Below are 25,595 nucleotides of genomic sequence, written 5' to 3'. Positions count from 1 at the left end.
TTCCTTCAGAGAGAGGGTGAGCGAGGTAGGGAGTCATAGAGGTAGAAGGAGAGAGAGAGAGAGAGGGTGATGTGCAGCGGAGCGTCAGCAGGGTCGAGCAGAGAGAAAGAGCGAGTGAGTGAGCGAGTGAGCAAGCGGGCGAGCGAGCGGAGGAGGACCAAAGGATGATGACAGAGAGGGCGAGCGATAAGCCTCTCTCTCTCTTTTCTTTTTTCTTATTTTCGTGGGATTCGTTTGCACTTTATTTTCCTCTCTTCATCTAACAGAGGATTCTTGTCGTTCATCAGCGTTTCTCTCTCTCGCTCTCTCTCTCTCTCTCCCTCTCTCTGGATGAGCGAGGGATGACAGAGTGATGTGCTGAGCTGTCAGTCATGTCTACAGCTCTCTGCTTCGTTAAGGCGTGCAGGAAACAGCAGCTAACGAACTTAACGAGTGTGTGCTGAGAGCCTCCTCTCTGTTTGGTTAATTATTCATCCGTCACTCCATCAGCCTTTATGTAACGGAGAGAGAGAGAGAGAGAGACGGGCGAGAGAGAGAGACAGGCAGAGAGAGAGAGAGAGAGCGGCGGGCAGCGAGACAGGCAGAGAGTGATGTTTGTGTCGGTGTGGTACGCCAAGAAGATGGGACGAAGATTCATCAACAACGTACGCAGAGCCAAGAGACACAGGCAGAGGATGATGGTAGGAGCCGCTCGTTAACCACAGCTCATTAGCATCTGGGGGGAGGGGTCTGATCTCAGACCAATCATGTTAGACCTACTGGTCAGAAGGAGGGGCTAGTGCATTTTAAACTTTGATATGTTCTAGTAAAAATCTAACAGGTACTAAGATAGAGTCTAAGACGCCCAAATGTGGTCAATGTCTTAACAAAAACTGCAGGTAAACTTTCGCTCATGAAGGGAACAAACATGCTGCCACGCCCCCAAGTTTAGAGTAAGGGTGACCACCAAGAGCCTGAGATCATGGAGCACAGTCCCGTCACAAAATAACCTGAGAACGATCCACAAAAGATGTGTTTCATATCATGCTTCTTCACTTATTTTTTATTACATTTCCTGATGGGACACTGGATTGTTTCATTTCCTGATGTTTCATTGGATTGTTTCATTTCCTGATGTTTCGTATGATTGTTTCATTTCCTGATGTTTCATTGGATTGTTTCATTTCCTGATGTTTCGTATGATTGTTTCATTTCCTGATGTTTCATTGGATTGTTTCATTTCCTGATGTTTCATTGGATTGTTTCATTTCCTGATGTTTCACTGGATTGTTACATTTCCTGATGTTTCCTTGGATTGTTACATTTCCTGATGTTTCATCGGATTGTTTCATTTCCTGATGTTTAGTTGGATTGTTTCATTTCCTGATGTTTAGTTGGATTGTTTCATTTCCTGATGTTTCATTGGATTGTTTCATTTCCTGATGTTTAGTTGGATTGTTACATTTCCTGATGTTTCATCGGATTGTTTCATTTCCTGATGTTTCATTGGATTGTTTCATTTCCTGATGTTTCATTGGATTGTTTCATTTCCTGATGTTTCATTGGATTGTTACATTTCCTGATGTTTCCTTGGATTGTTACATTTCCTGATGTTTCATTGGATTGTTTCATTTCCTGATGTTTCATTGGATTGTTTCATTTCCTGATGTTTAGTTGGATTGTTTCATTTCCTGATGTTTAGTTGGATTGTTTCATTACATTGTGTTTCGTTTGTTACGTTTTCTGATGTTTCATTGGATTGTTACATTTCCTGATGTTTTGATAGATTATTACACTTTGTGATGATTCATTGGATTGTTACATTTCCTGATGTTTTGATAGATTATTACACTTTGTGATGATTCATTGGATTGTTACGTTTACTGATGATTTGTTTTTTTGTTGCATTTCCTGATGTGTGGATTGATCCCTACTTTTCCTGATGGTTATTGGAGTGTAAAATTTACTGATGATTTGTTGGATTGTTACATTTCCTGTTAATTCATTAGAGTGTTTCGTTTCCTTATGATCCATTAGATTGTTACATTTTGTGATGTTTCCTTGGAGTGTTACATTTCCTGATGATTCGTTGGAGTGTTACGTTTTCTGATGTCTTGTTGGATTGTTTCATTTCCTGATGTTTCATTGGATTATAACATTTCGTCAAGATTCATTAGATTGTTTCATTACATTTTGTTTCGTTTGTTACATTTCCTGATGATTCCTTTGATTGTTACATTTCCTCATGTTTCATTGGATTGTTATGTTTCCAGATGTTTTGTTTGATTGGTACATCTCCTGGTGTTTCGATGGATTGTTTCATATACCAATTTTCCATTAATCGTTTCCTGATGTTTTAAAGGATTGTCTAAATTCCTAATATTTTATCATTCAACAGTGAATACAGCCGTGACTAACCAGCGATTACAGCCGTGATTAACCAACGATTACAGCTGTGATTAACCAGTGATTACAGACGTGATTAACCAGTGATTACAGCCGTGATTAACCAGTGATTACAGCTGTGATTAACCAGTGATTACAGCCGTGATTAACCAGTGATTACAGCTGTGATTAACCAGTGATAACAGCTGTGATTAACCAGTGATTACAGCAGTGATTAACCACTGATTACAGCCGTGATTAACCAGTGATTACAGCCGTGATTAACCAGTGATTACAGCAGTGATTAACCACTGATTACAGCCGTGATTAACCAGTGATTACAGCCGTGATTAACCAGTGATTACAGCCGTGATTAACCAGTGATTACAGCTGTGATTAACCACTGATTACAGCTGTGATTAACCAGTGATTACAGCCGTGATTAACCAGTGATTACAGCCGTGATTAACCAGTGATTACAGCTGTGATTAACCAGTGATTACAGCCGTGATTAACCAGTGATTACAGCTGTGATTAACCAGTGATAACAGCTGTGATTAACCAGTGATTACAGCAGTGATTAACCACTGATTACAGCCGTGATTAACCAGTGATTACAGCCGTGATTAACCAGTGATTACAGCAGTGATTAACCACTGATTACAGCCGTGATTAACCAGTGATTACAGCCGTGATTAACCAGTGATTACAGCAGTGATTAACCACTGATTACAGCCGTGATTAACCAGTGATTACAGCCGTGATTAACCAGTGATTACAGCCGTGATTAACCAGTGATTACAGCTGTGATTAACCACTGATTACAGCAGTGATTAACCAGTGATTACAGCTGTGATTAACCAGCGATTACAGCCGTGATTAACCACTGATTACAGCTGTGATTAACCAGCGATTACAGCCGTGATTAACCACTGATTACAGCTGTGATTAACCAGTGATTACAGCTGTGATTAACCACTGATTACAGCTGTGATTAACCAGTGATTACAGCTGTGATTAACCACTGATTACAGCTGTGATTAACCACTGATTACAGCAGTGATTAACCACTGATTACAGCCGTGATTAACCAGTGATTACAGCAGTGATTAACCACTGATTACAGCTGTGATTAACCAGTGATTACAGCAGTGATTAACCACTGATTACAGCAGTGATTAACCACTGATTACAGCTGTGATTAACCAGTGATTACAGCTGTGATTAACCAGTGATTACAGCTGTGATTAACCAGTGATTACAGCAGTGATTAACCACTGATTACAGCAGTGATTAACCAGTGATTACAGCAGTGATTAACCACTGATTACAGCAGTGATTAACCACTGATTACAGCTGTGATTAACCAGTGATTACAGCTGTGATTAACCAGTGATTACAGCAGTGATTAACCACTGATTACAGCAGTGATTAACCACTGATTACAGCAGTGATTAACCACTGATTACAGCCGTGATTAACCAGTGATTACAGCTGTGATTAACCAGTGATTACAGCAGTGATTAACCAGTGATTACAGCAGTGATTAACCACTGATTACAGCAGTGATTAACCAGTGATTACAGCAGTGATTAACCACTGATTACAGCAGTGATTAACCAGTGATTACAGCAGTGATTAACCACTGATTACAGCCGTGATTAACCAGTGATTACAGCAGTGATTAACCACTGATTACAGCTGTGATTAACCAGTGATTACAGCAGTGATTAACCAGTGATTACAGCAGTGATTAACCACTGATTACAGCTGTGATTAACCAGCGATTACAGCTGTGATTAACCAGTGATTACAGCAGTGATTAACCACTGATTACAGCAGTGATTAACCACTGATTACAGCTGTGATTAACCAGCGATTACAGCAGTGATTAACCACTGATTACAGCAGTGATTAACCAGTGATTACAGCAGTGATTAACCAGTGATTACAGCCGTGATTAACCACTGATTACAGCTGTGATTAACCACTGATTACAGCAGTGATTAACCACTGATTACAGCTGTGATTAACCACTGATTACAGCTGTGATTAACCACTGATTACAGCTGTGATTAACCAGTGATTACAGCTGTGATTAACCAGTGATTACAGCAGTGATTAACCACTGATTACAGCAGTGATTAACCACTGATTACAGCTGTGATTAACCAGTGATTACAGCTGTGATTAACCAGTGATTACAGCAGTGATTAACCACTGATTACAGCAGTGATTAACCACTGATTACAGCAGTGATTAACCACTGATTACAGCCGTGATTAACCAGTGATTACAGCTGTGATTAACCAGTGATTACAGCAGTGATTAACCAGTGATTACAGCAGTGATTAACCACTGATTACAGCAGTGATTAACCAGTGATTACAGCAGTGATTAACCACTGATTACAGCAGTGATTAACCAGTGATTACAGCAGTGATTAACCACTGATTACAGCAGTGATTAACCAGTGATTACAGCAGTGATTAACCACTGATTACAGCCGTGATTAACCAGTGATTACAGCAGTGATTAACCACTGATTACAGCAGTGATTAACCAGTGATTACAGCAGTGATTAACCAGTGATTACAGCAGTGATTAACCACTGATTACAGCTGTGATTAACCAGTGATTACAGCAGTGATTAACCAGTGATTACAGCCGTGATTAACCAGTGATTACAGCTGTGATTAACCAGTGATTACAGCTGTGATTAACCAGTGATTACAGCAGTGATTAACCAGTGATTACAGCAGTGATTAACCACTGATTACAGCTGTGATTAACCAGTGATTACAGCCGTGATTAACCAGTGATTACAGCTGTGATTAACCAGTGATTACAGCAGTGATTAACCAGTGATTACAGCTGTGATTAACCAGTGATTACAGCAGTGATTAACCAGTGATTACAGCTGTGATTAACCAGTGATTACAGCAGTGATTAACCAGTGATTACAGCCGTGATTAACCAGTGAGTAGACTCGGATGGAGCTGGTCTGGTTCCTGGAGGGTTGATGTGAAGGGTCAGGTGTTGTCATGACGGTTAAACACTGCAGTGGTTGGCTTATATGCAGTAGTGAGTTTCTCGGCAGATTGATCGTACAGCAGTGGAACAGTGGAGCTTGTCTTCACTAAGGAAATAACGGAGCTGTAACTGTGGGGTCTGGTTCTTCAGTTTTCATGGGTTCAGGTTTGACTCTGGTTTGGTTTTCAGCATCATCTCAGAGCTCTGATGGTCTGGTATCAGAGGGAATGTCTCCAGCTGTGATTAATCCAACCTTTCGCTACACCAACACCGAGGTCTGACTGTAAGAGAGAGAGAGAGAGTGGTGCAGGGGCGAGTGATAGGTTTAATTAATTCACAGAGAACTGTAACAGTCTCTCTCCTGGCTCGCCCCCTCTCTCTCTGTTATATAACTCTATTGAAGCGCTCCTCCAGATTCTCCAGAGACAAACACAATGAAGACGACCCAGCACTGACAGCTGCTCCGCCTGCAGGGACCCCCCCACCGCCACCCCTCAATAGGAGAGAGAGAGACAGGCAGCCATCATCAGAGAGGACCGATGTGACGTCTCCGCACACGTTCCTCAGCCGCTCCTGTGACAACTATCAGTCCTTAGCTCATTTGTAGGCCATCCACATCAGAGACCTGGTGGTCCAGGGACAGGAGCAGGACCCCCAAAGCTCCCTATCTAACCCCTGAATGATGAGTGACTTTAAAACATGTGAGGAGCAACAAGAGGACCGAGTGTTGTTCATTAAAACTTAGAAGTGATTAAAAATTTCAACAGGAACCAAAGTCTGGTCCACCTCAGAGAACTCCACATGTCAGCCTCTGAACATGAGACAGGATATGATAGGACTCATCAGTCCTCTCCTGGTTCTAGGGTTACTAAACTCAGAGTATGTTATAGGCTTACTAAACTCAGAGTTTATTATGGGGTTACTAAACTCAGAGTATGTTATAGGCTTACTAAACTCAGAGTTTATTATAGGGTTACTAAACTCAGAGTTTATTATGGGGTTAATAAACTCAGGGTTTATTATAGGGTTACTAAACTCAGAGTATGTTATAGAGTTACTAAACTCAGAGTTTATTATAGGGTTACTAAACTCAGAGTATGTTATAGAGTTACTAAACTCAGAGTATGTTATAGAGTTACTAAACTCAGAGTTAGATTAACAGAGTAACTAATGTCAGAGTTTGATTTATAGAGTAGATAAAGCCAGAGTTAGATTAACAGAGTACCTAAAGCCAGAGTTAGATTAACAGAGTAACTAAAGCCAGAGTTAGATTAACAGAGTAACTAAAGACTCAGAGTTAGATTAACAGAGTTAACTAAACTCAGAGTTATGATTAACAGAGTAACTAAAACTCAGAGTTAGATTAACAGAGTTACTAAACTCAGAGTTAGATTAACAGAGTAACTAATGTCAGAGTTTGATTTATAGAGTAGATAAAGCCAGAGTTAGATTAACAGAGTACCTAAAGCCAGAGTTAGATTAACAGAGTAACTAAAGCCAGAGTTAGATTAAAAGAGTAACTAAAGCCAGAGTTAGATTAACAGAGTAACTACAACCAGAGTTAGATTAACAGAGTAACTAAAACCAGAGTTAGATTAACAGAGTAACTAAACCCAGAGTTAGATTTACAGAGTAACTAAAGCCAGAGTTAGATTAACAGAGTAACTAAAGCCAGAGTTAGATTAACACAGTAACTAAAGCCAGAGTTAGATTAACACAGTAACTAAAGACAGAGTTAGATTAACAGAGTAACTACAACCAGAGTTAGATTAACAGAGTAACTAAAGACAGAGTTAGATCAACAGAGTAACTAAAGACAGAGTTAGATTAACAGAGTAACTACAACCAGAGTTAGATTAACAGAGTAACTAAAACCAGAGTTAGATTAACAGAGTAACTAAAACCAGAGTTAGATTAACAGAGTAACTAAAGACAGAGTTAGATCAACAGAGTAACTAAAGACAGAGTTAGATTAACAGAGTAACTAAAGCCAGAGTTAGATTAACAGAGTAACTAAAGCCAGAGTTAGATTAACACAGTAACTAAAGCCAGAGTTAGATTAACACAGTAACTAAAGACAGAGTTAGATTAACAGAGTAACTAAAGCCAGAGTTAGATTAACACAGTAACTAAAGCCAGAGTTAGATTAACACAGTAACTAAAGCCAGAGTTTCTCATCATTATTTAGTCTGTTAGTTGTTAGAGGTGATTCTTAGCCCTAATGTCAGATCCATTCAGAGGTCCACCCTCCTCTGTCTAATGTCTATATTTGTACCTGAGGACTGATCCAGACAGGTGGACTAGGAGAAGAGGACTTTTATACTGGAATGATCTACAGTTAGAAAAACACATTTAATGACATTCTAGGCCAACAGCTACAAATTACACAGAGACACAACTGTGTTTGGAATTGAAGTTGTATATTGAACCAAACTGTAGGTCATCTGCAGGTCAGGCTCTGATTGGCTGCTACATCCTCAAACACACAGGTCACCATGGCAACCACATGAACAAACTGGATCAATATAACCTTCCAAACAGCAAGAAGTGCTGTCATAACCACAGCAGAGAGTGGTTGTTGCCATGGTTACAGTAACAGTTGCCAAGGTAACAGGCTCCCCAGGGCTTAACAGCTGTTACCATGGCGTTGCCATGGAGATGAGTAGTCAGCAGAGAAATGTGATTCATTTTTTCCTTTTTTTTCAGATGAACGGATCAGAGGGAGAGCTGGAGTATGAAGAGATCACTCTGGAGAGGGTGAGACTACACAGCTACAAAACTACACAACTACACTACAACACAAGTACAAAAATACACAACTACACCACTACAAGACTACACAGCTACAAAACTACACAACTACACTACAACACAAGTACAAAAATACACAACTACACCACTACAAGACTACACTACTACACAGCTACAAAACTACACAACTACACTACAACACAAGTACAAAACTACACAACTACACCACTACACAACGACACAACTACACAGCTACAAAACTACACAACTACACTACAACACAAGTACAAAACTACACAACTACACCACTACACTACAACAAAACTACAAAACTACACAGCTACACCACTACACAACTACACAACTACACTACCACACAACTACACTACTACACAAGTACAAAAATACACAACTACACCACTACACAACCACACTACTACACAGCTACAAAACTACACAACTACACTACAACACAAGTACAAAACTACACAGCTACACCACTACACAACTACACTACAACAAAACTACAAAACTACACAGCTACAAAACTACACAACTACACTACAACACAAGTACAAAACTACACAACTACACACTACAAGACTACACTACTACACAGCTACAAAACTACACAACTACACAACAACACAAGTACAAAACTACACAACTACACCACTACACTACAACAAAACTACAAAACTACAGAGCTACACCACTACACAACTACACAACTACACTACAACAAAACTACAAAACTACACAGCTACACCACTACACAACTACACAACTACACTACTACACAGTACAAAAATACACAGCTACACCACTACATAACTACACTACTACACAGCTACAAAACTAAACAACTATACTACAACACAACTACAAAAATACACAGCGACACCACTAAAAGACTACACTACTACACAGCTACAAAACTACACAACTACACTACAACACAACTACAAAACTACACAACTACACAACTACACAGCTACACAACTACACTACTACACAGCTACAAAACTACACAACTACACTACAACACAAGTACAAAAATACACAACTACACCACTACAAGACTACACTACTACACAGCTACAAAACTACACAACTACACTACAACACAAGTACAAAACTACACAGCTACACCACTACACAACTACACCACTACACAACTACACCACTACACAACTACTCTACAACACAACCACAAAAATACACAGCTACACTACTACACCACTACACTACTACATTAATACACTACTACACCACTACACAGCAACACCACTACACAACTACACTACAACACAACTACAAAAATACACAGCTACACTACTACACCAGTAACCTACTACATAAATACACTACTACAAAACTACATAGCTACACCACTACACAACAACAAAACTACACAGCTACACCACTCCACAACTACAAAACAACTACAAAACTGCAAAAATACACAGCGACACTACTACACCACTACACCACTACACAACTACACTACTACACAGCTGCACCACTACACAACTACTCTACTACACAACTACACCACTACACTACTACACTATTATACAACCCAACTACACAACTACACTACTACACTATTATACAACACAACTACACTACTACATACACTCTGTCTCAGACACACACACACACACAGAGGTGAACACTCCAGCACCCTGACAGCAGAGAGGGTATTTTTATCCTCGGCTTTATTTTTGGACTGGGTTGAAGTTTGATCAGACTAACTTTGATCGTCACATGAATCAGCTGATGCATCCATCACACTCACATCCACCCTGCTGAGTCACTGCACATGCTCAGTACACTTCCATAAAGATGTCTTTATGGTGCGTGATCAGCTAAAACTAGGCTTTAAATCCACGTGTACATGTAAAATCATACTATGATATTGAGGCTGGGGGTCAGTCTAGAGCCTTCTGTCATCTGCCTTCATACCAAAATGCTCGCCATCACCAGTGAGGGGTCCGTTAAAATATGTCAGAGTGGCGGACAAATATTGACAGGTTCAGGTGAAAAATCTAAGCCAGATCATCTCTGCACTGGAAGAGGAATCACAGATGACCCATTTGCATCACTTCCTGTTGCCAGGAGGGGGTGCTACGATGGGATGTTTGCATGTGGGCGTGATACTGATGCATGAATGTATTCAGGATCCATGTGTGGTCATCTCTGTGAAGTCTGGTGATGACTAACAAAAGTACTGTAGAGTAATATAGAATCAAAAACTAGGCACACTTTGAAAGAGTGAATAAAGGTTAACCATATTTGGGCTGATATTGAGGCTGGGGCTCCTGCTTCAGATGTCCATCAGCTCTAGAATGAGCACAAAACATCTGGAGACAATCTGATGAAACCTTTAGGAGTTCCTTCAAAATATGTGACAGCAGTGCTGGACAAATATTGACAGGTTCAGGTGACAAAAAGCCAGATCATCTCTGCACTGGAAGAGGAATCACAGATGACCCATTTGCATCACTTCCTGTTGCCAGGAGGGGGTGCTACGATGGGATGTTTGCATGTGGGCGTGATACTGATGCATGAATGTATTCAGGATCCATGTGTGGTCATCTCTGTGAAGTCTGGTGATGACTAACAAAAGTACTGTAGAGTAATATAGAATCAAAAAAGGCGGCACACTTTGAAAGAGTGAATAAAGGTTAACCATATTTGGGCCCTGGTTACAGCCCCGCCCTGAGGCGAAAACTCCTGCTTCAGATGTCCATCAGCTCTAGAATGAGCACAAAACATCTGGAGACAATCTGATGAAACCTTTAGGAGTTCCTTCAGATGTGACAGCAGTGCTGGAGCGCCAAAACCAGCCGAAATGGCCACAACCTGACCTTCAACTGTCCACAGTTAAACAATAGGAGATGGTCCCCAGACTTTGTTTTCATCTAACCATGGCACATATATGTAACTCATTTTCATGTACACTGCTCTTATGCTGTCCCCTGTCTTGGGGCCCCTGTAGGGCCCCTGTGCAATGGACCTGCCCAATTCCACTACCACATAATAATTTCCACTGGAGGACTACTTTCTGAAAGGTTTGGGGGATTTTTCAACGACAGTGCCTCCGAAAAATCCAGAAGGGCCGAACTAATACGATCTAACAGCGCCTACAGTTTAATAAGGGTCCTCACTCTGAGGTTGGTGCTAGGACCCTGATAATATCTAAGAACACCTACAGATTCATTAGGTACTCTGGTGCTAGGGGCCTGATAATGTCTAAGAACACCTACAGATTCATTAGGTACTCTGGTGCTAGGGGCCTGATAATGTCTAAGACCACCTACAGTTTTATTAGGTTCCTCTGGTGCTAGGGCCCTGATAATGTCTAAGACCACCTACAGTTTTATTAGGTTCCTCTGGTGCTAGGGCCCTGATAATATCCAAGAACACCTACAGATTCAGTAGGGTCCTCTGGTGCTAGGGCCCTGATAATGTCTAAGAACACCTACATATTCATTAGGTACTCTGGTGCTAGGGCCCTGATAATGTCTAAGAACACCTAAAGATTCATTAGGTTCCTCTGGTGCTAGGGCCCTGATAATATCTAAGAACACCTAAAGATTCATTAGGTACTCTGGTGCTAGGGCCCTGATAATATCTAAGAACACCTAAAGATTCATTAGGTACTCTGGTGCTAGGGCCCTGATAATATCTAAGAACACCTACAGTTTTATTAGGTTCCTCTGGTGCTAGGGCCCTGATAATATCCAAGAACACCTACAGATTCAGTAGGGTCCTCTGGTGCTAGGGCCCTGATAATATCTAAGAACACCTACAGTTTTATTAGGTTCCTCTGGTGCTAGGGCCCTGATAATATCTAAGAACACCTACAGTTTTATTAGGTTCCTCTGGTGCTAGGGCCCTGATAATATCCAAGAACACCTACAGATTCAGTAGGGTCCTCTGGTGCTAGGGCCCTGATAATATCTAAGAACACCTACAGTTTTATTAGGTTCCTCTGGTGCTAGGGCCCTGATAATATCTAAGACCACCTACAGTTTTATTAGGTTCCTCTGGTGCTAGGGCCCGGATAATATCTAAGAACACCTACAGATTCAGTAGGGTCCTCTGGTGCTAGGGCCCTGATAATATCCAAGAACACCTACAGATTCAGTAGGGTCCTCTGGTGCTAGGGCCCTGATAATATCTAAGAACACCTACAGTTTTATTAGGTTCCTCTGGTGCTAGGGCCCTGATAATATCCAAGAACACCTACAGTTTTATTAGGTTCCTCTGGTGCTAGGGCCCTGATAATATCTAAGAACACCTACAGTTTTATTAGGTTCCTCTGGTGCTAGGGCCCTGATAATATCTAAGACCACCTACAGTTTTATTAGGTTCCTCTGGTGCTAGGGCCCTGATAATATCTAAGAACACCTACAGATTCAGTAGGGTCCTCTGGTGCTAGGGCCCTGATAATATCTAAGAACACCTACAGTTTTATTAGGTTCCTCTGGTGCTAGGGCCCTGATAATATCTAAGAACACCTACAGTTTTATTAGGTTCCTCTGGTGCTAGGGCCCTGATAATATCCAAGAACACCTACAGATTCAGTAGGGTCCTCTGGTGCTAGGGCCCTGATAATATCCAAGAACACCTACAGTTTTATTAGGTTCCTCTGGTGCTAGGGCCCTGATAATATCCAAGAACACCTACAGATTCAGTAGGGTCCTCTGGTGCTAGGCCCCCCATAATAATTCCTCTGTGTTTGGTTGTCAGGGTAACTCTGGTCTTGGCTTCAGTATTGCTGGAGGGACTGATAATCCTCACATCGGAGACGACCCGTCCATCTTCATCACTAAGATCATCCCAGGAGGAGCGGCCGCTCAGGACGGACGCCTCAGGTAAACACACACCTGTGCCCAGTCACTGCTGTGGGGTCAATGTTGACATCACTTCCTGCTTACCTGCTGTCACCTGAATTCCGACCTTTCTCTCTCTGTGTCTGTAGGGTGAACGACAGCATCGTGTTCGTTAATGACGTGGATGTGCGAGAGGTCACTCACTCTACCGCTGTGGAGGCCCTGAAGGAGGCGGGGCCTGTGGTCAGGTTGTATGTGTTGCGGCGACGCCCACCAAACGAGCGCATCACGCAGATAAAGCTGATGAAAGGACCCAAAGGTGAGAGAAAAATGTCGTTTACCTTTGTACCTCTAAGAGAAACCTTCCCTGATATTCATGAGTCAGGGCCCTGAGAATGCTGAGAGGAACACTCTCTGATGATCATAGGTCATAGCTCTGAGAACACTGAGAGGAATGCTCTCTGATGATCATGAGTCAGAGGTCTGAGAATGCTAAGAGAAACGTTCTCTGATGATCATGAGTCATGGCTCTGAGAATGCTGAGAGGAACGCTCTCTGATGACCATAAGTCAGAGTTTTAAAAATGCTGAGAGGAACGTTGTCTGATGATCATGGGTCAGAGCTCTGAGAATGCTGAGAGGAACGCTCTCTGATGATCATGAGTCAGAGTTCTAAGAATGCTGAGAGGAATGTTGTCTGATGATCATGGGTCAGAGCTCTGAGAATGCTGAGAGGAACGTTCAGTGATGATCATGGGTCAGAGCTCTGAGAATGCTGAGAGGAACGTTCAGTGATGATCATGAGTGAGAGCTCTGAGAATGCTGAGAGGAACGTTCTCTGATGATCATGGGTCAAAGCTCTGAGAATGGTGAGAGGAACGTTCAGTGATGATCATGAGTCAGAGTTGAGAGAATGCTAAGAGGAACGTTCTCTGATGATCATGAGTGAGAGCTCTGAGAATGGTGAGAGGAACGTTCTCTGATGATGATTACACAGAACCAGAAATATTCCTTGGAACAAATAAAACATTAAAGATGGCCTTTGGGTTGTTCCCCGTAGAACCCTCTTCTAGAAACCAGTCCTTGTTGGTTTTGTTTCCTGTGGTCTTCAGAGAACGTTTTATCAGGGTCCAACGTGTTTGACCTGCAGTGATGAGAGTCGAGTCTTTTCTTACAGGGTCTCTTTCTGTCTCCAGGTCTGGGTTTTAGTATAGCGGGCGGCGTGGGGAACCAACATGTTCCTGGAGACAACAGCATCTACGTGACGAAGATCATTGAGGGCGGGGCGGCACACCGAGATGGACGGCTACAGATCGGGGACAAAATACTGGCTGTAAGAACACCTCAAAGGAAAAAATTGTTGCCTTTGGCATCCACAGTCACACCTGTCCTCTCTCTCTGTAGGTGAACCACATGTCTCTGGAGGACGTCCTACATGAAGATGCTGTGTCTGCCCTGAAGAACACGGGGGAGGTGGTTTACCTGAAAGTGGCCACGCCCACCTCACAGTACATCCACTCCGTCGATCGATACAGCCCCCCTGATCTGACCAGCTGTGAGTCCACACCGCTGCCTTTTGAGACCTTTAACCTACTACTACTGTTACAGACAACCAATCAGAAATGACCTCATGGTTAGCCTTCCTTCCTCTCTCTGCAGCCTACATGGAGCCGGACTACATGTGCGATTACCCACAAGCCCTCCCTCCCCCGTCACCACGGCGGTACTCTCCTATCCTCCGCGGTATGATGGGAGAGGACGAGTACTCCCGGGAGCCCCGCAGAGTCTGCGTGCAGCGTGGATCCACTGGTCTGGGCTTCAACATCGTGGGCGGAGAGGATGGAGAGGGGATCTTCATCTCCTTCATCCTCGCTGGAGGACCAGCAGACCTGAGCGGGGAACTCCGCAAGGGGGACCAGATCCTCAGTGTGAGTACTAAGGCTGGAGTTGCCCCAGTTTTAAGGCAGGGCCAATACCAGGCCTATATTAGGGCCTAAACCAGGTCTGCTTCAGGGCAATATGAGGTCTACAGCAGATCTGCCAAATTTAGGTCCAACCAAAACCAGGACTTAAACAAGATCTACATTAGGGCAAGTGCCAGGCCTATATCAGGGCCTAAACCAGGTCTACATCAGGTCTGCTTCAGGGTAATATGAGGTCTACAGCAGATCTGCATCAAGGCCAAAAACAGGTCCAACCAAAACTAGGACCTAAACCAGATAAACATGAGGGCCAATACCAGGTCTAACCAGGACCTAAATCAGATCTGCATTAGGGCAAGTACCAGGTCTATATCAGGGCCTAAACCAGGTCTGCTTCAGGGCAATATGAGGTCTACAGCAGATCTGCCAAATTCAGGTCCAACCAAAACCAGGACTTAAACAAGATCTACATGAGGACCAGTACCAGGCCTATTTCCTGGCCTAAACCAGGTCTGCTTCAGGGCAATATGAGGTCTACAGCAGATCTGCATCAAGGCCAAATTCAGGTCCAACCAAAACCAGGACCTAAACAAGATCTACATTAGGACCAGTACCAGGCCTATATCAGGGCCTAAACCAGGTCTGCTTCAGGGTAATATGAGGTCTACAGCAGATCTGCATCAAGGCTTAAAACAGGTCCAATCAAAACCAAGACCTAAACCAGATCTACATGAGGGTCAATACCAGGTCTAACCAGGACCTAAATCAGGTCTACTTCAGGTCTACTTCAGGGCAATACAAGATCTACAGCAGGTCTGTATCAACGCCAAAAACAGGACCAACCATGACCTAAACCAGATGTACAGCAGGGGCAATATCAGGTCTATATCAGGATCAAAACCAGGTCTACATTAGGTCTACTTCAGGGCAATACAAGGTCTACAGCAGGTCTGCGTCAAGGCCAAAAACAGGTCCAACCATGACCTAAACCAGATCTACAGCAGGGGTAATTCCAAGTATACCTGGACCCAAACTAGGTCGACATCAGATTCATATTAGGACCAATGCCTGGTCTAACCAGGACCTAAACCAGGTCTACGTTAGATCTGCATCAGGGCTAGCCCCCTTTTTTTACGAGAAAAAAATCTTTAAAAAAATCGGTTCACTTCTGCTCGAACCACCAGGTGTCCGTCTGACTCTGTTTGTGTCTCCAGGTGAACGGTGTGGATCTCAGGTATGCGACTCATGAACAGGCGGCGGCAGCACTGAAGAACGCGGGGCAGACGGTTACCATAGTAGCACAGTACAGACCTGAAGGTGAGCTAACCCCCTTACCGGTGGTCTACACGTCATCATAGGTGCTTTAGGGGACTCCAGAGTTATGGGAACATGTGGACCTTCTATCCAATCTAGACTTTATTTGAGAAGGTTTATTTATGCTGGTACTGGCAGATGACCATGAGTTCCTTTTCTGCCTCGGTTGTGGGACTTACCAGCCAGTTGTTTAACTGACTGAGCCAACAGGAAGTAGTTTTGAATGTGTTGATTCTAATGTTCGTGGATCACAGCCGCTTTGAAGCTAAGATCCACGATCTGAGGGAGCAGATGATGAACAGCTCATCAGGGAGTCTGAGAGCTAACCGCAGCTTCTACATCAGGTAAGCTATTACACCTGCCCAGGTAAGTCCACACACATTGGCCTGTATGTGTGACATCATGATGGCGGTTTGTGTTTCAGGGCGCTGTTCGACTATGACAAGCAGTGGGACTGCGGCGTCCTCTCCCAGGCTCTGGACTTTAACTTTGGGGAGGTTCTTCATGTGATGGACAGCGCTGACGATGAATGGTGGCAGGCCAGACGAGTCAACCAGCAGGGGGAGCTAGAAGAGCTGGGATACATCCCATCCAAACACAGGTCTGGAACACGGTGCACATAGATAAGACTGGTAACTGACTGAGACCAGGGTCTAGGACTGAGACCAGAGTCTAGAGGAGTCTGGGACTGAGACCAGGGTCTACAGGAGTCTGGGACTGAGTCCAGGGTCTACAGGAGTCTAGGACTGAGACCGGAGTCTAGAGGAGTCAAGGACTGAGACCAGGGTCTACAGGAGTCTAGGACTAAGACCAGGGTCTAGAGGAGTCTGGGACTGAGACCGGAGTCTAGAGGAGTCTGGGACTGAGACCAGAGTCTAGAGGAGTCTAGGACTGTGACCAGAGACGAGAGGGGTGGGGGACTGAGACCAGAGACAAGAGGAGTCGGGGACTGAGACCAGAGACTAGAGGATTGTGGGTCTGAGACCAGAGGCGAGAGGAGTGTGGGACTGAGACCAGGGTCTAGAGGAGTGTGGGACTGAGACCAGAGTCTAGAGGAGTCTAGGACTGAGACCAGAGTCTAGAGGAGCCTGGGACTGAGACCAGGGTCTAGAGGAGTCTGGGACTGAGACCAGGGTCTAGAGGAGTCTGGGACTGAGACCAGAGTCTAGAGGAGTCTGGGACTGAGACCAGAGTCTAGAGGAGTCTGGGACTGAGACCAGGGTCTAGAGGAGTCTGGGACTGAGACCAGAGTCTAGAGGAGTCTGGGACTGAGACCAGAGTCTAGAGGAGTCTAGGACTGAGACCAGGGTCTACAGGAGTCTGGGACTGAGTCCAGGGTCTACAGGAGTCTAGGACTGAGACCGGAGTCTAGAGGAGTCAAGGACTGAGACCAGAGTCTAGAGGAGTCTGGTACTGAGACCAGAGTCTAGAGGAGTCTAGGACTGAGACTAGAGTCTAGAGGAGTCCAGGACTGAGACCAGAGTCTAGAGGAGTCTAGGACTGAGACCAGGGTCTACAGGAGTCTAGGACTAAGACCAGGGTCTAGAGGAGTCCAGGACTGAGACCAGAGTCTAGAGGAGTCTAGGACTGAGACTAGAGTCTAGAGGAGTCTGGGACTGAGACCAGAGACTAGAGGAGTCCGGGACTGAGACCAGAGTCTAGAGGAGTCTGGTACTGAGACCAGAGTCTAGAGGAGTCTGGGACTGAGACTAGAGTCTAGAGGAGTCCAGGACTGAGACCAGAGTCTAGAGGAGTCTAGGACTGAGACCAGGGTCTACAGGAGTCTAGGACTGAGACCAGGGTCTACAGGAGTCCAGGACTGAGACCAGAGTCTGGAGGAGTCTAGGTCTGAGACCAGGGTCTACAGGAGTCTGGGACTGAGACCAGGGTCTAGAGGAGTCTGGTACTGAGACTAGAGTCTAGAGGAGTCTAGGACTGAGACCAGAGTCTAGAGGAGTCTGGGACTGAGACCAGGGTCTAGAGGAGTCTGGTACTGAGACCAGAGTCTAGAGGAGTCTGGGACTGAGACCAGAGTCTAGAGGAGTCTAGGACTGAGACCAGGGTCTAGAGGAGTCTAGGACTGAGACCAGGGTCTACAGGAGTCCAGGACTGAGACCAGGGTCTGGAGGAGTCTAGGTCTGAGACCAGGGTCTACAGGAGTCTGGGACTGAGACCAGGGTCTAGAGGAGTCTGGTACTGAGACTAGAGTCTAGAGGAGTCTAGGACTGAGACTAGAGTCTAGAGGAGTCCAGGACTGAGACCAGAGTCTGGAGGAGTCCAGGACTGAGACCAGAGTCGACAGGAGTCTGGGACTGAGACCAGGGTCTAGAGGAGTCCAGGACTGAGACTAGAGTCTAGAGGAGCCTGGGACTGAGACCAGAGTCTAGAGGAGTCCAGGACAGAGACCAGAGTCTAGAGGAGTCCAGGACAGAGACCAGAGTCTAGAGGAGTCCAGGACTGAGAGCAGGGTCTTAGGAGTCCAGGACTGAGACCAGGGTCTACAGGAGTCTGGGACTGAGACTAGAGTCTTGCTGACTCAATGGATATTATGGTACCATGGTCTTGTACTTGGATATTAGTTTTATTGTAGTAGGACTAAAGTCTGACTGTTGTGATGTAATTTATTGTAGTTGGACTGTAGTCTGATTGTTGTGATATAATTTATTGCAGTTGGAGTGTAGTCTGACTGTTGTGATGTAATTTATTGCAGTTACACTGTAGTCTGACTGTTGTGATGTTATTTATTGTAGTTGGACTCTAGTCTGATTGTTGTGATATAATTTATTGTAGTTGGACTGTAGTCTGACTGTTGTTATGTAATTTATTGTAGTTGGACTGTAGTCTGACTGTTGTGATGTAATTTATTGCAGTTGGAGTGTAGTCTGACTGTTGTGATGTGATTTATTGCAGTTGCACTGTAGTCTGACTGTTGTTATGTAATTTATTGCAGTTGCACTGTAGTCTGACTGTTATGATGTAATTTATTGTAGTTGGACTGTAGTCTGACTGTTGTGATGTAATTTATTGCAGTTGGACTGTAGTCTGACTGTTGTGATGTAATTTATTGCAGTTGGACTCTAGTCTGACTGTTGTGATATAATTTATTGCAGTTGGACTGTAGTCTGACTGTTGTGATGTAATTTATTGTAGTTGCACTGTAGTCTGACTGTTGTTATGTAATTTATTGCAGTTGCACTGTAGTCTGACTGTTATGATGTAATTTATTGTAGTTGGACTGTAGTCTGATTGTTGTGATATAATTTATTGTAGTTGGACTGTAGTCTGACTGTTGTTATGTAATTTATTGCAGTTGCACTGTAGTCTGACTGTTGTGATGTAATTTATTGTAGTTGGACTAAAGTCTGACTGTTGTGATGTAATTTATTGTAGTTGGACTGTAGTCTGATTGTTGTGATGTAATTTATTGTAGTTGGACTGTAGTCTGACTGTTGTTATGTAATTTATTGTAGTTGGACTGTAGTCTGACTGTTGTTATGTAATTTATTGTAGTTGGACTGTAGTCTGACTGTTGTGATGTAATTTATTGTAGTTGGACTGTAGTCTGACTGTTGTGATGTAATTTATTGCAGTTGGAGTGTAGTCTGACTGTTGTGATGTAATTTATTGCAGTTGCACTGTAGTCTGACTGTTGTTATGTAATTTATTGCAGTTGCACTGTAGTCTGACTGTTATGATGTAATTTATTGTAGTTGGACTGTAGTCTGACTGTTGTGATGTAATTTATTGCAGTTGGACTGTAGTCTGACTGTTGTGATGTAATTTATTGCAGTTGGACTGTAGTCTGACTGTTGTGATATAATTTATTGCAGTTGGACTGTAGTCTGACTGTTGTGATGTAATTTATTGCAGTTGCACTGTAGTCTGACTGTTGTTATGTAATTTATTGCAGTTGCACTGTAGTCTGACTGTAATGATGTAATTTATTGTAGTTGGACTGTAGTCTGACTGTTGTGATGTAATTTATTGCAGTTGGACTGTAGTCTGACTGTTGTGATGTAATTTATTGCAGTTGGACTGTAGTCTGACTGTTGTGATATAATTTATTGCAGTTGGACTGTAGTCTGACTGTTATGATATATTTTTTTTGTATTGGGATTGTTGTTGTGAAGTTGTCTTAATGTGCGAGGGCTGCGGTGTATTTGAACTCTTGTTTGATTGTTGTTTTGTTCTCTGCCGTAGTCATATTTGAGTCCTTTTGTTGTCCTATTGTAGTCTGATTGTTGTCCCACTTGCTTTTGGGTTCTGGTTTCAGGGTGGAGAGGAAGGAGTGGTCCCGTCTAAAGAACAAAGGTAAAAACAAAAGCCTACATCCACAACCACTCAGTGAGTGCATGCTAAGCGGTGTAACGATGTGTGGTAGAGTGTGTGTAACGGTGTGTGGTAGAGTGTGTGTAACAGTGTGTGGTAGAGTGTGTAACGATGTGTGGTAGAGTGTGTGTAATGGTGTGTGGTAGAGTGTGTAACGATGTGTGGTAGAGTGTGTGTAACGATGTATGGTAGAGTGTGTGTAACGGTGTGTGGTAGAGTGTGTAACGATGTGTGGTAGAGTGTGTGTAATGGTGTATGGTAGAGTGTGTGTAACGGTGTGTGGTAGAGTGTGTAACGATGTGTGGTAGAGTGTGTGTAACGGTGTGTGGTAGAGTGTGTAACGATGTGTGGTAGAGTGTGTGTAACGGTGTGTGGTAGAGTGTGTGTAACGGTGTGTGGTAGAGTGTGTAACGATGTGTGGTAGAGTGTGTGTAACGGTGTGTGGTAGAGTGTGTAACGATGTGTGGTAGAGTGTGTGTAACGGTGTGTGGTAGAGTGTGTAACGAGGTGTGGGAGAGTGTGTAACGGTGTGTGGTAGAGTGTGTGTAACGGTGTGTGGTAGAGTGTGTGTAACGGTGTGTGGTAGAGTGTGTAACGATGTGTGGTAGAGTGTGTGTAACGGTGTGTGGTAGAGTGTGTGTAACGGTGTGTGGTAGAGTGTGTGTAACGGTGTGTGGTAGAGTGTGTGTAACGGTGTGTGGTAGAGTGTGTGTAATGGTGTGTGGTAGAGTGTGTGTAATGGTGTGTGGTAGAGTGTGTGTAACAGTGTGTGGTAGAGTGTGTGTAATGGTGTGTGGTAGAGTGTGTGTAATGGTGTGTGGTAGAGTGTGTGTAATGGTGTGTGGTAGAGTGTGTGTAATGGTGTGTGGTAGAGTGTGTAACTGTGTGGTAGAGTGTGTAACGGTGTTTGTTTCGTGTTTTCAGGTCGAGAAGGTTTTGTGCACAGCTATGAGCTGGTCACTCAGATTGAAGGTGAGTGTTGGCATCACATGACCTCTTATTAAAGTTAATTTCTGTGTTAATGAACTATAATGACACTAACCTTTACTCACCCTCAAGAACCTTTAAAACCATTAACAAACATAAGCAATCCTAAACCAACCTTAATAAACCTTAACGACCCTAAACTAACCTAAACGACCCCAAACGACCCTAAACGAACCTTAACGATGACACCTGTTCATGGCTCACTTGGTCTGGAACCTTTAAATACCTTTCACTGTGGTTTTAACTGGACAACACCTCCCGCTGTTGTCGTAGCGACCACCAGAGGATGCTGCTTATGCTGATGATCTCACCTTTGCTCCCTCTCCTTGTTAGTGGACTACGCTCGCCCCGTCATCATCCTGGGCCCGACCAAAGACCGGATCAATGACGACCTGCTGTCCGAGTACCCAGACAAGTTTGGCTCCTGTGTCCCTCGTAAGTTTCCAGCTTGAAACGGAAAGTAGGATCGGAGCGAACAGGAAGTGACTCTCTCTGTCTCCCTCACTCTGCAGACACAACTCGCCCTCGCCGGGACTACGAGGCCGATGGGCGGGACTATCACTTTGTGTCGTCACGGGAACAGATGGAGCGGGATATCCAGTCTCATCGCTTCATCGAGGCGGGGCAGTACAACAACCATCTGTATGGGACGTCAGTGCAAAGTGTTAGACAGGTGGCTGAGCAGGTGAGCCACACCCATCTACTGCAGTTACTATAGCAACAGCTTTAATGCCCATTTCTGGGGTTACCATAGCTACAGCTGTAATAGATCATGACGTATATGTGTGGTTGTTTTTCAGGGGAAACACTGCATCCTGGACGTGTCGGCGAACGCCGTCAGGAGGCTGCAGGCCGCTCAGCTCCACCCCATCGCCATCTTCATCAGGCCACGCTCTCTGGAGAACATCCTGTAAGCACTGAGGGCAACAGTAGGGAAACCTGTGAGGTCATTAGTGAGGTCATCAGTGAGGTCATCAATGATGTCATTAGTGAGGTCATTAGTGATGTCATCAGTTTTTTTTTTTAGATGTTTAACGTTGATGGCGAGGACAGACCATCTCAGAGTTATAAAGAATGTCTTTGGTTCAGAGTTTGTGTTTGTGCATGCAGGGATCTGAATAAGCGTCTGTCAGAGGAGCAGGCGAGGAAAGCTCTGGACCGAGCCATTAAACTGGAGCAAGACTTCCTGGAGTGTTTTACAGGTAAAGATGTCTTCCTGTATGCAGAAACACGCCCCCTTTATCAGGTAGAAGCTAAGTCTCTGTTTGTGTGTTTACAGCCGTGGTGCATGGCGACAGCTTCGAGGAGGTCTACCACCTGGTCAAGGCTGTCATCGAGGAGCAGAGCGGCCCTTATATCTGGGTTCCAGCTCGTGACAGACTCTGATTGGCCACTGCCAGCCTCCAGCGCCATCACACCTCCCTCCACCCTTCCTCTCAACAGCGTGACCTAACGGAGGGCAGGCGTTTGTCTTTTTACATTTTTGTTTCTTTCTACGGAGGACAGCACTTCAGCAAGCCCTTTGGACTGGCACTGTTGCCATGGCAACCCTGTGATGTTCAATATGAGAAGGGGGCGTGTCTGTCCATCTGCCCAGTCTGTGATGGAGGCAGAGACGATGGACAGTCTGGGTGTTGGTTGAATAATTGTGTATTTGAATCAGAGGAGCATAGACCTGAGTTCATATTCAGTATTTATATTATCCTATTTATTGATTGATTTACCTATTGATCTATTGATTTATGTGATGTGAAAATGCTGTGAGTGTGTGTGGGCGTGGCTGTGTGAGCGTTGGTGTGAAGTGTAAATAAAGACTGTGTGACTGTAAATACAACCATGGGGCTCAAACACACAGTCTATTCAGGGCTTAAAGTATGAAACACTAGATCACAACTCTGACCACCCATTTAAGGACTACAATACCCACAATCCTCACATAAAGGACTGCAACACCCACAATCCTCCCTAAAAGGACTTCAACATCCACAATCCTCCCTAAAAGGACTTCAACACCCACAATCCTACCTAAAAGGACTACAACACCCACAATCCACACTTAATGGACTTCAACAATCACAATCATCCCTTAAAAGACTACAACACCCACAATCCTAACTAAAAGGACTACAACACCCATAACCCCCCCCTTAAGGACTACCACACCCACAATCCTAACTAAAGGACTACATTAACCACAATCTCCCCTACAAGGACTACAAAACCCCTAAAAGGACTACAACATCAACAATCCCAGGTTAAAGGACTACAACACCCACAATCCTCACCAAAAGGACCATACCACCCACAATCCTCCCTAAAAGGACTACAACACCCACAATCCTACCTAAAAGGACTTGAACAATCACTATCCTCCCTTAAAGGACTACAACACCAACAATCCTCCCTAAAAGGACTACAACTCCCACAATCCTCAATTAAAGGACTACAACACCCACAATCAACCCTAAAAGAATACAACACCAACAATCCTCCCTAAAGGACTAAAACACCCACAATCCTCACCAAAAGGACCATAACACCCACAATCCTCACCAAAAGGACCATACCACCCACAATCCTACCAAAAAGGACTTCAACAATCACAATCCTCCCTTAAAGGACTACAACACCCACAATCCTAACTAAAAGGACTACAACACCCATACCCCCCCCCCCCCCCCCCCCCTTAAGGACTACCACACCCACAATCCTAACTAAAGGACTACATTAACCACAATCCCCCCTAAAAGGACTACAAAACCTCCTAAAAGGACTACAACACCAACAATCCCAGGTTAAAGGACTACAACACCCACAATCCTCACCAAAAGGACCATAACACCCACAATCCTCCCTAAAAGGACTTCAACAATCACAATCCTCCCTAAAAGGACTACAACACCCACAATCCTCCCTAAAAGGACTACAACACCCACAATCCTACCTAAAAGGACTTCAACAATCACAATCCTCCCTAAAAGGACTACAACACCCACAATCCTAAATAAAAGAATCCCAACACCCACAATCTACACTTAATGGACTTCAACACCCACAATCCTACCTAAAAGGACTTGAACAATCACAATCCTCCCTTAAAGGACTACAACACCAACAATCCACCCTAAAAGGACTACAACTCCCACAATCCTCAATTAAAGGACTACAACACCCACAATCCTCCCTAAAAGGACTACAACATCAAACAATCCTCCCTAAAAGGACTACAACAACCACAATCCTAACTAAAAGGAATATAACATCCACAATCCTCCCTCAAAGGACTACAACTCCCACAATCCTGCCGAAAAAGACTACAACACCCACAATCCTCACCAAAAGGACCATAACACCCACAATCCTCCCTAAAAGGACTACAACACCCACAATCCTAACTAAAAGGACTACAACACCCACAATCCTCCCTGAAAGGACTGCAAACCCCACAATCCTGCCAAAAAAGACCACAACACCCACAATCCTCACCAAAAGGACCATAACACCCACAATCCCCCCCTAAAAGGACTACAACATCCCCTAAAAGGACTACAACACCCACAGTCCCAGGTTAAAGGACTACAACCCCCCCCCCCCCAAGACTACAACACCCACAATCCTAGTTTACAGGACTTCAACACCCACAATCCTATGTTTAAGGACTACAACACCCACAATCTTAACTAAAAGAACTACAGTACCCACAATCCCCCTAAAAGGACTTCAACATCCAGGGCCCTCTTAAAGGGCTACAACATCTGCAATATACAGACACCCCCACCCCCTATGTGAAGGACTACAACTCCCTTAACACTCCTGCTAACGACAAAACCCATTATTTCCATCAAAATGCCTACAATCCCTGCAAACCGCTTATGATGGACTACAAAACCCACATCTTGCCTTGAAAGTACTACAGCGCCTGTGATCCCCTCCCCCAGAAGGACTACAACATCCAAAACTCCCTTTTATGGACTACAACACCTAAAAACACTGTAACATAAACTACAACACTAAAACACCTACAGTCCCCTAAGAAGTACTACATTACCCAC

The 25,595-nt window shown here is 44.0% G+C and overlaps 1 protein-coding gene across 1 annotated transcript; it reads left to right on the top strand.

The window, feature by feature from the left end:
- The first annotated feature begins 238 nt into the window (after nt 1-238).
- dlg4b (discs, large homolog 4b (Drosophila)) lies at nt 239-25,381 on the top strand. The gene is made up of 17 exons (XM_041779698.1): nt 239-680; nt 8,104-8,154; nt 12,910-13,034; nt 13,142-13,311; nt 14,188-14,324; nt 14,396-14,546; nt 14,651-14,919; nt 16,128-16,230; nt 16,475-16,571; nt 16,652-16,828; nt 20,501-20,538; nt 21,481-21,528; nt 21,877-21,978; nt 22,056-22,228; nt 22,344-22,453; nt 22,654-22,745; nt 22,823-25,381. The coding sequence occupies exons 1-17, from the start codon at nt 591-593 to the stop codon at nt 22,927-22,929; spliced, it is 2,040 nt and encodes a 679-aa protein (XP_041635632.1). The 5' UTR covers nt 239-590; the 3' UTR covers nt 22,930-25,381.
- Nucleotides 25,382-25,595: the final 214 nt, after the last annotated feature.

Source organism: Cheilinus undulatus, linkage group 22 (genome assembly GCF_018320785.1).
Source record: "Cheilinus undulatus linkage group 22, ASM1832078v1, whole genome shotgun sequence".
Classification (NCBI taxonomy): Eukaryota; Metazoa; Chordata; class Actinopteri; order Labriformes; family Labridae; genus Cheilinus; species Cheilinus undulatus.
The sequence above is the reverse complement of the archived record's forward strand: the minus strand, read 5'-3'. Positions and strand labels throughout refer to the sequence as shown.